This window comes from Globicephala melas, chromosome 20 (genome assembly GCF_963455315.2).
Source record: "Globicephala melas chromosome 20, mGloMel1.2, whole genome shotgun sequence".
In the NCBI taxonomy this organism is placed as follows: domain Eukaryota; kingdom Metazoa; phylum Chordata; class Mammalia; order Artiodactyla; family Delphinidae; genus Globicephala; species Globicephala melas.
The window spans coordinates 50068056-50082389 of record NC_083333.1 but is presented as its reverse complement, the minus strand read 5'-3'; the positions used below and the strand labels follow the sequence as shown (position 1 = coordinate 50082389).

Genomic DNA, 14334 nt, shown 5'->3' with positions numbered 1-14334 from the left:
TTCCATGAATAACAAAGTGATTATTGTGCAGGATCGGGTTTCTCTTTCATCACTACAGAAAGACACAAAATCATTATTGTGATCTGCCATGTGGTTTTCCTTTGTTATTAGTTGCTGGGACTGCCCTATTAAATGTTTCGTGTTACCCAGGGGAACAGTCACAGTGGTGAGGAACGGTGGTCGCAGTGCACGTGGCTTTCTATGGTTCTAATTGTAAGTGCATTTAGACCAGAGGAAAGGAACAAATTAAAAAGAAGGGCAGAACGGCTGGGTGGGCATTTTCTTGTGATTACAAAGAACCGAGTCTATCCTTAACCTTACTGCCCCTTGCTTCCCGCTTTACACCTGCCAATTCCAGAACAAGCAAAACTGGTATTTGCATTTGGAGCCTCCTTGGCCAATACAATGGGGACCACAGGTAATTTCAAAAGCGGTAATACATGCAGATTGAGGAGAAGTATTAACATCAGGAGAAAAAACAATCTGGAAAAATAATCCTTTGAAGATGTGTGTAGAGGGGTCAAAATTTTATCCACAGTATAGTTTCAATATGCACAGAAAATGCTGTTCTTTATTTTCTTTGATGGACCTAATTTTCCTTGCAAACTTCCATACTGGGAGGAAAAAACCCCCCAAACTTTAAGCTTGTCAATTCAAAATAACTTTTTTTTCTAGTTTAAATAATAGTCACTTTTGAATAATACGTTTTCTTTTGGGTAGGTGCAAAAATCTTTCACATTTCTTTCCCCTTACCCTTGCTTCTCTTCAACATAGTGTCTAGATGTATAGAAGGATTTGTGACCTAGTGGTGGCAAGGAGAGGAGAGGCCTCAGATGTCTGTGCGGTTTCAGGATGCAAGTTTGTCCCTGTGGCAGAACAGCATCTCTGTTGACTAGTGGCCATTGAAGGCCCCTTTGAGATGTAGCGGGTCTCACCTGACCTTTGGGCAGTGTGCTGGTATCATCACTGGGTCTGTGTTTTGCCATTTGCTCTATACACTGCATGCAGCCTCTTAGTTGCACTAGACTCATCCTCATTTCTGTGCTCTCTCACCAGGATCCCCTGCAAGTCACACAGGAGCCAGGACCAGTGCTTCAAGCTGATCCATCCACCGACTTCTGTTACTGCTGTACAATCACCGTACTGGCTTTTGCACTGAGTCAAATAGAAGGAGGGCATGAGCCCTTTTATTTTCAGCTTTCTCCTCACTCTGTCTAGCATATGCTCCTTCTCTAGAAGGTTGCCCTGGAGAAAGGCACTCAAGACACAGGGGACTAACTCCTCTTTCCCCTTTCAGGGCCACCATTCACCTTCCACTCCCTCTTTCTCTCTCTGAACAGGCTTTCTCTATATCCTCCTGCTTCACTAGAAGGAGGTGGGCACTGGATGGTTCCACCTTAATGGCAGACAGGAGTGATCCTAATAGGGTAAGTTGTCTTCCCCTGCAAGACAATTGGGAACTGGGGGTTTACAAAATATTTATTTTTCCCAAATATTGTTCCAATTTCCTTTTGAAGGAGCATGGCAAATGCTCCTTGATTATATATGCCATAGTGTTCAAAAATTATGACCACCTAGGAGAGACAAAAGAAATTTGTGATTTCATATTTTAGGCTGCTCATTATTTAGGCCTTTTATGAAAACAGAATTTCAAAAAGACTTTCAAAAAATTTCTATTTGAACCCTGAGATAGGTTACTTTAAAGAAGAGTGCATTCCAGTTCTTATTTGGAGGACTTTAATCCCATTTCTTTTTTGTTTGGCCCTTTCCTCTCTTCTCTGTCTTCTCCAACATCAAAGATTCATATAACTCTCCCAATGACAAAAGACCCACAATTGCCTTGAACCTATGGATGGTCAGAAAAACAAAAACATGGAAGCACCAAAGTTCCCGTAGGAAGTGTATACCTTTTACTTGCTTCTATTTCTTTCCTTCCTTTGAAAACTACTGAACCTTTGTGAGAAGAGTGTTTTGGATGCATCATAATATGTGCAGAAATACAGCATTGGATCTCAAGGATCTTCTACCTTCAACTTCTCTGCAGTAGAGGGTCAAAGAGATAACCAGGAAGACATGTGACATGGTACATTGTCTCTCCTATGAGCTATGTTCACAACTGATGTGGAAAAGACAACTTTGCTGTCTCCTTCAATGTCCTCGTAACCAGTAAGATGCTTATAAATATTTAATTATTGATTTGCACAAATAGGCTTATTTATTGAGATATTTCTGAAATGTTTTGAGAGTTTTTAATGTAGCGTTAATATGTCAGATATATAGAAAAGTATAGAAAATAACATGATAAACATTTCTGTACTGAAGAGCAAGTCTTTTTTGTTTGTTTTGTTTTGTTTTTAGGCTGCGCTAAGCAGCATGTGGGATCTTAGTTCCCCTACCAGGGATCGAAATCGTACCCCCTGCAGTGGAAGAGCAGAGTCCTAACCACTGCACCACCAGGGAAGTCTCTTAACAGCAAATCTTAACATGTTGCCATATTTGTTTCAGATTCTTTTAAAAGAAATAAAAATTAAAAATACAGTTGAAGCAACCATACCATCATCTCGTTCCCCTTCCCACTTACCACAGGCAACCAGTGTCCAGCAGTTAGTATGTATCCCATATTTTTTGTAATTTTACTACATAGATATGTGTCCATAAGCAATGTTATTATTTTTTGTGTTTAAAATTTTATTTAAATGTTACCATGCTGTAAGTACACTTTTGCAACTTTACTAATATAGTAGAGTTTATTTCTACTTTCTTATTTTTTGTTTTCTATTTATCATGCTTTTATTTCTCTTCCTTTTCTATACTTTCCTGCCTTCTATTACGTTACTGAGTTATCTTTTTCCCCACTTTTGCTGGCTTGAACATTACACCTTAAAAAATATTAACCTTGATTTATTATGGGAATAAAAAGGATTTTCTCTGGTAAACAGGTGGGGTTTCAGATTTACTTACATAAACATTTATGTGATACATAAAAAGTATCAGAAAACAAACTATGCTATTTTCTTATAGGCTTACACATTTTGAAATCTATCTTTTCTTCACTGTAATTATATATAAGCTTTAAACTTTTTTTTGTTTTCTTTATTTTTCCTTGGATTCTTTCTCTTTTGGTGAGAAGTTCATGGTTGTCAAGTATATTTTTTTCATAGTAGTAAAACTAACAAGAGCTTAACTTTGCTTATGTTTTACATTTATATAACAATATACACTTCTTTCTTTTTATTTATTCAGTGTTTACCCTTAAATTTATAACATGCACACTCAACCAAGCCTAAGATATCGTCAGCCTCTTTCAAACAATATGAAATCTTAGAAGCTTCAACCCTCCCATCATTCTTTTTATTTTTTAAATTTATTTATTTTATTATTTATTTTTGGCTGCCTTGTGTCTTTTTTGCTGGGTGCGGGCTTTCTCTAGTTGCCGCAAATGAGGGATACTCTCTGTTGCAGAGCTCGGGCTTCTCATTGTGGTGACTTCTCTTGTGGAGCACGGGCTCTAGGCTTGTGGGCTTCAGTAGTTGTGGCATCCTGGCTCAGTAGTTGTGGCTCGTGGCTCTAGAACACAGGCTCAGTAGCTGTGGAGCGCGGGCTTAGTTGCTCCACCCCATGTGGGATCTTCCTGGACCAGGGTTCGAACCAGTGTCCCCTGAATTGGCAGATGGATTCTTAGCCACTGCACCACCAGGGAAACCCCATTTATGTTATTATAGTAATTTGGTTTCACCTTTTCAAATACCCTCTCGACTTAGAAATGTGTCAATATTGCTTTTTAACACTCAATATTAATTTAGATTTACCAATATTTTTCACTATTATGTCCACAATTAGTACTTTTAGCCAATGTTTTTTCCTGGCTTCATTGTGCTTCATCTTGAAGTATATACTTGAGCATATTTTAAGCAACAATTTATTATTATTAAACTATTTTAGTATTTGTCTGAAAATAACTTCAGTCTCACTTTGAAATGATACTTTGAGTACAGACTTCTTGATTATTTTCCCTTAACAATGTGGTAATACCTGTCATTCTATTGTCTTTCCTCTATTTTTATTGATGAGAAAGCTGCTGATAATGTCTTATTTTTCCCTTGTAGGAAAGGTTTTTTATCTTGTTACTTTTAAGATTTTCTCTCCTTCTGTTGTGTTCTATGTTTCACTTTGTTTAGGTATATATCATTTTTATTTTTTAGTTTGTGGCTCAGTGATTATCTACTCAAATATTGCTTCTTTCCTATTTTGTTTATTCTATCACTCTGGAATTCCTTTTCAATATATATTGGGTCTTCTCAATTCTAGTCTCCATATCTCTTAATTTCTTTTTCATATTTTCCATCTCTTCATAGTTATGTGCTGCATTCTGAGTGATTTCCTAAGCTCTATCTTCTACTTTATGATTTTCTCTTGACTTGTTTAAACTGTCCATGGACTTTTAAATTTCAATGAATATATTTTTAATTTTTTTTTTTTTGCGGTACGCGGGCCTCTCCCGTTGTGGAGCACAGGCTCCGGACACACAGGCTCAGAGGCCATGGCTCACGGGCCCAGCCACTCCACAGCATGTGGGATCTTCCTGGACCGGGGCACAAACCCGTGTCCCCTGCATCGGCAGGTGGACTCTCAACCACTGTGCCACCAGGGAAGCCTTATTTTTAATTATTTAATGTTTAATTTTATTATTTTTATAAACCTTCCTATTTGTTTTTGTAATGTTCTCTTGTTTCATTATTGATCTGTTAAAAATCTTTTTAATAATTTAAAACATTTAAAAAGTTTTAATAAAAATAAAGTTAGTGACACATTCAATAAGGAGGCCACAAACAGCTGGCAGAAAGAGCAATGGCCTGAGATTTGGAAAGCTTTACCCTGGACTTTGCACTGCCTCTGTCTAGCTGTATGACCATGGGCAAGTCACTGGAGATATTAAGGTCCCTGTTTCCTCATCTCTAAAAGGGAGGCTAGCACTCTCTACAGTTTAAAAGTCCATAATTCTAGGTAGTGCAGAGATAGATAGTGTCATAGGAAAATACCTCAAAATTCTGACACTACTAAATGAAATGAAATGAGAGACAGGAAAACCGAGACACAAACTGCTCTTTTTATTGATTGATTGATTGATTCAGTTTTTTCCTTTTTTCATTTATTTAGATTTCACATATAAGGGATAGCAAACAGTATTTGTCATTCTCTGTCTGACTTATCTCATTCAGCCTAATGTCTCAAGGTCCGTCCATGCTTTCAACAACTTTTTAAATTCAAGTATAGCTGATTTACAATGTTGTGTTAATTACTGGTGTACAGCAAAGTGACTCAGTTATAATATATATACATTCTTTTTCATATTCTTTTCCATTACGGTTTATCACAGGATATTGAATATAGTTCCCTGTGCTATACAGTAGGATCTTGTTGTTTATCCAAACTGCTCTTTAAAAATAGGGTGTAATTGGGCTTCCCTGGTGGCGCAGTGGTTGAGAGTCCGCCTGCCAATGCAGGGGACGCGGGTTCATGCCCCGGCTCGGGAGGATCCGCGGAGCGGCTGGGCCCGTGAGCCATGGCCGCTGAGCCTGCGCGTCCGGAGCCTGTGCTCCACAGCGGGAGAGGCCACAGCAGTGAGAGGCCCGTGTACACCACCCCCGCCCCCCCCAAAAAAAACTTTAGAAGAAGACACATGAGAAAATCTTTCTGACCTTGGATTAGGCAAAGATTTCTTAGGTACCACACCAAAAACACAGTCAAAAGAAAAAACACTGATAAATTGGACTTCATCAAAATTAAAAACTTCTCTTTGAGAGACACAATTAAGAAAACTAAAAGGCAAGCCACAGACTAGGTCAAAATGTTTGCAAAGCACGTACCTGATAAAAGACTTGAATCCAGAATCCATAAGGAATTCTCAAAACTTAATAAAAAAATAAGTAACCTCTCCCTCCCACACACAAGTGGGCAAAAGATTTGAACAGACATCTCACCAAAGATATGCAGACTACAAATAAATACATAAAATATGTTCAAAATCATTGTCATAGGGATATGCAAATTAAAACCACAATGACATACCACTACTACCTATTATTAGAATGGGTAAAACAAACAAACAGACAAACTGAAAATATCAAGTCCTAGCAAGAATGCAGAGCAACTGGAATTCTCACACATGGTTGGTAGAAGCACAAAAGAGACCAGCCACTTTGGAAAAAGGGTTTGGCAGTTTCTTGTAAACATACATTTATCATTCGACCCAGCAATTCCACTCCTAGGTATTTACTCAAGAGAAATGAAAACATATGGTCACTCAAAAACCTGTATGTGAATGTTTATAGTGACTTTGTACATAATCACCAAGAACTAGAAACAACATAAATGTCCCTGAATTAATGAATTGATAAATTGTGATACATCCATACAGCAGAATACTACTCAGCAATAAAAAGGATTACATTTTTAATACACACTACAACTGTATTCGACTACAGCTGAATCCCAAAGTAATTATGCTGAATGACAGAAGCTAGATGAGAAAAGAGTACATACTGTACGATGCCATTCATTTTGGAAGAGGCAAAACTAAAGAGACAGAAAACCAATTAGTGGTTGCCAGGGCCTAGAGGTGAAAGAAGTGATTGACTACAGAGGAGCACAAGGTAATTTGTTAGAATAATGTAACTGTTTTATATCTTTATTATAGTGGTGGTTACATATCATATACACTTGTCAAAATTCATAAAATGTATACAACTATACACTAAAAATGATGCTTTTTACTACTTGGAAATTATGCCTCAATAAAGCTTACCACACCCCCAAAGACTTATACACAGGCTCTATCACAGATTTTAATGGTCATACTTGAAAGTATAAGCTCCTTTCTTTCTCCTACGAGAAAATTGTATCATAAGAAATCAATAAGGACAACAAAAACTAAAAAATTTAAACGTAAAATACTTGCAATACAAAATCTATGTGCTTTGAAATAAGTAATATTAAATATGTATGGTATTTACTTGCTGGTAATTTCAATCTTTTTCACTTTTTGATTTTACAAGTTAAATGTCAATGAAATTTTTTTTTTTTTCTAGAGAAATAGTACTGTTTCATTTTTCCTTCAAATAATGTTGATGCTGACGTTTCTCAAATAAACCCAGCTTGCCACCTTCAGGCAAATGAAAGATTTACAGAGGCCATCACCAGTGACAGAACATCAATTTTGCAGATTTCTCAATCATCCATAATTAATAATGTTTTGGTCACCCTATTAGTGTCTTTGTGAGATTTCCTCAATCCAGAATCTTTCCCTGGCATTTACTGAAATCTTTCCAACTTTCAAAGCTCAGTTCAAATGACATTAACTCCAAAAAGTCTTTCCTCATCACTCTAGCTAGTTTTTCCTCCTTTAAATATTTAGCTCCTTGACTGCTTGCAGGTAGTGATAATCTCTTACGCATATTTTTATGCCTCTTTATGGCTATTAAGAAGGGTAAATAATATAGTTGTGCATTCTAATGTTTACTGAGTGAACACATGAATGAATGAATAGGAAGTTAGAGTACCCATTGAGCTTTTATTTGAAAGAGTTCCTATTTTACTGATAGAATAATGGGAATGCCACACATTCATGCACCATTATATGCATACGTGTAAAGCATCAATTTTCATTGATAATGACTAAAAGTGCCTCAATTTTTATTAACCTCTCAATTAAATAATATTATTGATGAATGATTAATGACTGCTTGGTAAGTGGCCTTGTGATACTTACTCAAATCTTAATATCTGGACACCAAAAAAAAAATAAAAAAAGAGAGAAGAAAGTAGGATGATGTTGTTTTTTACCTTTGAACTGAAAGGTGGGTACTTCTCTAAGTTCTATGGTATGGCCATCTAAATATTTCCCTCCAAATGCCTAAATTGCTAACATCCTACATGCATGTTAATAGAATATGTAACTAGCATGGGGTCCACTACCTCACTCATAGGAAAATTCCCTATTGTTTCTGTCTAACTCTGGTTAGGGAGTGAGATTCTTCATGCTTCCATTCCTTCCAGAACATACAAGCTCCCCTCTCTCTTTCCAGGCTTACATGTATCCAGGACTGCTAAGTGGCTAACTAGTTACAGCTTTGGTTTTTTATTTATTTTTAAAAGGAGGAATGGTCCACACTTCAGATGGCTTATCTTCTTGAATGCCTGCCGCTAGAACTTTCTAACGAAAGATTCTCTTTCTCTTGCCTACTTTGAGGGCTCCTTATTCCTTCGATCAGTTCTTCCTTTCTCATTACATTCTCCCTTCTCTCTGCCCTCTCTAGGCTCAGTCTTATCTGTCTGAGAGAGGCAATAACGAGTTCTTCAAGCATGCCCAGGTGGCTCTGATCTCGGCATTTAGGTTAGCAGTGTCATTGGATCTTTGTTTCTGCTCTGGTGAGGGCTGGGGCAGAAGAAAAGTCTTTAGTTTACAAGTAAGACAGAAATAAAGGAGGGAAATAGGGAGGAACAATCAGATTCATATTTTGGGATACAAATCTGTCACAAATGCAGGTTCATTTTACCTACTTTGACTAAAAGTTTGTTCTCTCTCTTCCAGACCTGCATTCATTCTCAAAATGTGAACTTTTTCTCCCTCATCAGTACCTCCGTGTTTCAAGTCTCCTAAACACACCTTCTAATTATACCCCAATGATACCATTGACCATGAATCATCACACATACACTGTAGCAGCAGCATCTTTTTCTGGCTATTCTCTTCTCTCCTTTCATTTACCTTAGTTGATTCTAACCATACATCTCCAAATGCATTAAATACCTTAAGTACCTTTTCAGTTTGCCCTCTATTTCTCTTCCCACCCACTTACAGTCTGGCTCCTATCTACTTCTCTTTACCAGACAACTATCGTTTTGGTCAAGTTCATGGATTAAAAAAAAAAATCCATGAACTTTGACACTGTTGCTCACTCTCTTGACTTCCAGTTATGATTAGCTTTCTACATGCTGCCATTTGTCTGGTGTTTTTGACTTTCTGTATTTCATTGTATGAATATCTTTGATCATTTTCCTTTCTATCCCAGTTAAACTATAACAATGGTTCTATACTCTCCTTTCTTTCTTGAAGAGGATTTAAAATCCTATTACATTTTTTAAAATCTAATACTGAGCCTCTTTCCTGTCTTCTGGATGCTCTGAAGTAGATTGCTTAGATTCAAGAACATTTTGAAAGACTGCTTATGAAGCAATAGCAGCAGGGTGCAAGTCATACTTTTCACACTTCTTTGAATATCATTTCCTTCAGGTTTTTTTTTAAATTAATTAATTAATTTTTGGCTGTGTTGGATCTTTGTTGCTGCACGCGGGCTTTCTCTAGTTGCAGTGAGCGGGGGCTACTTTTTGTTGCGGTGAGCCAGTTTCTCATTGTGGTGGCTTCTCTTGTTGCGGAGCATGGGCCCTGGGCACACGGGCTCAGTTTCTCCGCGGCATGTGGGATCTTCCCGGACCAGGGCTCGAACCGGTGTCCCCTGCATCAGCAGTCAGATTCTTAACCGCTGCGCCACCAGGGAAGTCCTCCTTCAGCTTTTTCTTTTTCTACCCAAAGATAAAAGGAAATAGATTCAATGTTGTTGAGAACACTGACTTTTCTTCTCAGATTAAACCCATGTATTTTCTAGTTTCATTCTATATTTGTATCTTGTTTGCCATTGCAATTTGTAAACTTACTGAGCAGGAAATAGTTGTTGTTCTTTCAATTTGGAATAGCCCTAAGCACATGGTTATTAATGGTGACATGTTTTAAACGTCCTTGGTTTTAAAATCAACAACGTTAAACATCATTTGAGTTTTTCACTTTTACTTTTCTTTATTCTTGGCTTGCAGGTTTTATTCTGGATACTCTCACTATGTGGTTCTCATACGAGAATGGAGTCATTCTATAATAGTTGATTTACAAACATTGGAAGAAAATATATTAGCCACCGAGATTTAGATAATTCCATCTCCCATTACAGTACAGTGGTATTAGTGTGACTTTGAAATCTAGTCGTATTACCTCTGTTTTGAGGCAAATATGTGAGCTTTGATTCCCATATATGAAAATTAGTGATAATAACCTACTTGTATGGGTTTTTGTGAAGAATAAGTGAAAAAATTTATATTACATGCTTGACTGCTAAGTGCTTAATAAATGGTAACTGTCATTGGTCTGAAATTATTCTGCTCATTTTCTTAAAAGTGACTACCATGCCCTGTACTCACCAATACCTTGCCTATACTACAAATGTATTTTTGCTTTTTTTGTGGTTTTTCTGAGTTGTGATATTTTGAATTCTAACAGAATGCAGGATGTTGGGGAATTCCTTTAATGGATGAGAGAAATCTGGGATGTTCTCCTATTATCTCATTTATTCCTGTAGCTCCCAGGTTTGGAGATATAAAGTTGTTAGAAAGTTGCTCTCACTCACTTGCATTTTAGAAGACGTTCATCAGTCCCATTTAAAAGGAGTTGGTATACAGATATTTTAAATAAGCACAGAAAAATCTTGGGGTCCAATGACATCTTTTGAAGCCTGGTTGGATAGGAGAATAGTGAACTTTAGTTAAAGTGACAACTTGAGCTGTCTTTTTGGGCAGTAAGTGTTGGTTAATTCTAACAGCAGGAATGATTGAAAAGTCCAAGAAACAATCTTCTCGCATGGATTTTGTTACGATTGACACTACTTACAAAATTGCAAGGTTCTATAACAGAAAGACCTGCTTCCCAAAGTACCTTTTCTGAAAATTCACCCCACCCCGATTGTTGCATATCTGTTTAATTTTTCAGTTTTTGTGGTTTCCAAGGAATCCACAACCATTAAAAATGAGCTTAACTCCTCTGGAGGTCAATCATTCATTCATCCATCAGCGAATTCAAAAAATATTGACGGTCCAGTTCGAATCACTTTGCTGTGCTCCATGTACCATGATTTTCTAAAGTTGTCGCCCTTGCGTCTAGTTGGGGGAAAGGGGAAGAAAATAAACATGGAAATAAATTAAAATGCAGGGTCCTATGAAGGAACTGGACAGCGTGGGGGACCTAAGTTTTGGACACTACGGAAATAGAAGTTCAGCTCTGCAACTCATGAGCTGTGTGCCTTGAACAGGTCATTTCAGGATGAGCAAGGTGAGAATGTCGTGGAACGCCGAACTCTAGGATGGTTCCAGCTCCTGGCAAAGGGTCACATCACGGTAGGTCTGTTAAGGTAGGATAGGCTTGCAGTGACCACTGAGAAAAAAAAGGTGTCGCCTGGCCCTTTTGCGCACTAGAGGAGAAACAGGAGGGGTCCCTTCGGGACTTCTGGGCTGGCTTCGCCGGCGGAGCCGCAGCGCACGTCGGCGTTTGGCGGGAAACACTCGAGCGTGGGCCCTCTGCTCGCGGCCGGGTGGCAACGGTTGGGCACCTCTCCGGCTGCCTCGCGCCACGTCATCGAACAGCTCCTCCTCCCCTCGCTCGAGTCGCACGCGCGGAAGTAAACACCTTGACGTCATCAGGGCGCGTCTTCGCCTTTCCCCTCCCATCTTCCCAGAACGGTGGACGTGCTCACCTCCGCTCTGGGCCAGGTCTATGTCCCGGTTTCCCGCCGTCGCGGGCAGGGCGCCAAGGCGGCAGGAGGAAGGTGAGCGATCAAGAGACCTCCAAGAAGAGCGGCCTTCGGCAGTTCCCATCGCGGATAGAGGTGCGGTCCGCGGGACACTACGGAGGCCAGCGGGAGTTATGGCATGGGGGTTCTGGGGGGGGATAAAAGTCCGCCTTAGGCAGGCAGAGAAGAGTAGGGGGGGAGGCCGCAGCGTTCCTGTCGCTCTCCAAGCCGGAGGGGAACTTTGCATCCAGTGAGGACTTTGGTCTAGAGGGGGGCGGTCCCAGACCCAAGTTGGGTGAAAACCCTGCTGGGGGACAAAAAAGTGAACCCCAACGCCGAAACGCGTTCTGCTCTTAAATGGGCTCATAAAGCCTTTGTTCTCTACCCATCCATTCCCGCCTCCCCCCCCTCCGCCCCTTCGTCGGGCCGCCAGCCTGCCTTTGGGTACGGTATGAGGGAGCCAGTTTCCAGGAGCCAGTTTCCATGGTTACCCACCACTTGGCCTTCTGGGATATCAGTCACTCTGAACAGGGACCTAACTTGAACCGTGAATCAGAAGCAAACACAGGTGGCTTTTAATTCAGCTGAGAGTTTTTCTGCTGTGTTCCAGGTTTTGGTCTATTGTTTAATAAAATTGGGTTTTGTACTTCTGTATAGGTATGCTTGCAAATACATTGCCTTGTGCTAGGCTTAACTTTGTCAGCTACTTTGAGTCATGCATTAGCAAATGCACAAGTTGATTTCACTAAAAAGTTGCTCTGGGTTTATAAACCCTCGCTTGCAAATTGGATGTAGGTGATTTAACTGAAGAGTCATGGGTTGATTATTTCCAGCCCTGAAATTCTATTGTCATTCCCTTTTCAGTTTTGGGAGATTGAATGAGAGATATCTTTACAGGCCTTTGAATTGCACAATTTTTCCCCCTGTCATTACAGAAGAGAAAGGATGCACATCACAGGAGGGAGGAACTACTCCAACTTTTCCTATTCAAAAACAAAGAAAAAAGCTTATTCAAGCTGTGAGGGACAATTCATTCCTTATTGTTACTGGAAATACAGGAAGTGGTAAAACAACTCAACTCCCAAAATATCTATATGAAGCAGGTAATTTTATTCTGGGAAAATATTGGGATTACTTTAAAAATATCCTCTTAAAACCTAATAGGACTTCTGTATTACACAAATGCCCATCATTTGTTTTACAGTCCCAGTTCTTGTCTTGGCACACTGTCCCTACATCTTCCTTGCTTTTTTACGGTCTTATTTCAGATTAGTTGAAATGGCATTTTCAGTTATCATAATAACTCCAAATAGAATTATAGGTAGATGTTGATTCTGTGCTATAGAATAAGGTTGTCTTGCAGTAGACTGTTGACCACTGGTACTGAAATAATTTTCCGAGGGAAGGGATATATTGATATCTGCTGCTGACATTAGTATTTCTTGGTTCTATCTCCAGAGTGTTATCAGGTAACTGTTTATTCCTTGACTCTCCTAACACCAAGCCAGCTAACAAATTATCCTTACGGTGTCTTTCCCTTCAATACGGTAAAAGTTTCTATCATAAGGTTGGTATAGAGCAAAATTATGTTGGATATTATAAAAATTTCGTAGTGTATATTAACTTACTCTAATGCATCAAATCTAAGATGCCGTCTATTAAGACACACCCCTATTTTACATACTATTAATGAAAAAAAAATGCCATCAGTTATAAGATGCATCTCCCTTTCAAAGATATTAAAATAGTAAAATATGCCTGTAGAATCTATGAAAAGTGGTATATTTAAACTTCTGTGGTAAAGTTAAATCCATTTTAGGAAGTGTGTGGAATTTTATGGATTCCTAGGGGTTAAAAATTCTTGGCTTACTCTTTAGAGTAAATCTTTAGACTGAAATTGAAAAAAATTAATTAAAATATATACATTTAGAACAGCTATTAATATGTAGTCTTATTTTTAATTAATACTTAAATTTCCATGGTGCACATGTAATACAGTGTGTTGTTAATTGGCAGAGTTTTCTTTTAGAAACACTTGAACAGTTTGTATTGATTGACCAGAAACAATTTAGCTCTAATGGGAAGCAATTGTTAACATTTTTGTGTGTTTTTACTTCTGGTTTTGATAGGGTTTTCACAACATGGTATGATTGGTGTGACTCAGCCACGAAAAGTAGCTGCCATATCTGTTGCTCAGAGGGTTGCTGAAGAAATGAAATGCACTTTGGGATCCAAAGTAGGATACCAAGTTCGTTTTGACGATTGCAGCTCTAAGGTACAAAAGTTTTGCTTGTATTTAATTAAGTACTGTAAATTTATAGAAAGAGTGAGAAAGTGATGAAAGATTTTGACTTCAAAATTCCATTTATATTTTAAAGAAACAAAGCCTCAGATTAGAATTAATTTGTGTTGCCCATTGTTAATGCTCTAGTCCTGGGGTGTCTAATTCATCCCATTTTCTCCCTTCTCAATTAGTTTATGTGACAGTTATGTTGATTTTTCACAGGACTGTCATGTATTTTAGCTGTAAGGATCCTTGGCATGTAACTTACATTTGTATTCTTTCAAAATATTTTTTATTGCAGTAAAATGCACATAAAATAAAAGTTACCATTTGTATTACTTTTAAACCATTTTTAGGTGAACAATTCAGTAGCATTAAGTTCATTCATAGTGTTGTGTAACCACTACTGCTATCTATTTTCAGAATGTTTTCACCATCCCA

The 14334-nt window shown here is 38.4% G+C and overlaps 1 protein-coding gene and 1 long non-coding RNA gene across 3 annotated transcripts in view; both read left to right on the top strand.

The window, feature by feature from the left end:
- The first annotated feature begins 1338 nt into the window (after window positions 1-1338).
- On the top strand, window positions 1339-10159 carry LOC132594255 (uncharacterized). The gene is made up of 3 exons (XR_009560453.1): window positions 1339-1427; window positions 1800-2166; window positions 9871-10159. It is a non-coding gene; the product is annotated as an uncharacterized lncRNA (long non-coding RNA).
- Window positions 10160-11546: 1387 nt separating this feature from the next.
- Window positions 11547-14334, top strand: part of DHX40 (DEAH-box helicase 40) — a 53834-nt gene continuing 51046 nt past the window's right edge. Inside the window, exons 1-3 of one of the 2 annotated variants that reach the window (XM_030881766.3) lie at window positions 11547-11645; window positions 12545-12712; window positions 13739-13884. In XM_030881766.3, the coding sequence (XP_030737626.1) occupies window positions 11594-11645; window positions 12545-12712; window positions 13739-13884 (366 nt within the window). In that variant the 5' untranslated portion in view covers window positions 11547-11593. Of the gene's footprint in view, window positions 11706-12544; window positions 12713-13738; window positions 13885-14334 lie in introns of both variants that reach the window. The other variant, XM_030881765.3, reaches the window with a different exon arrangement.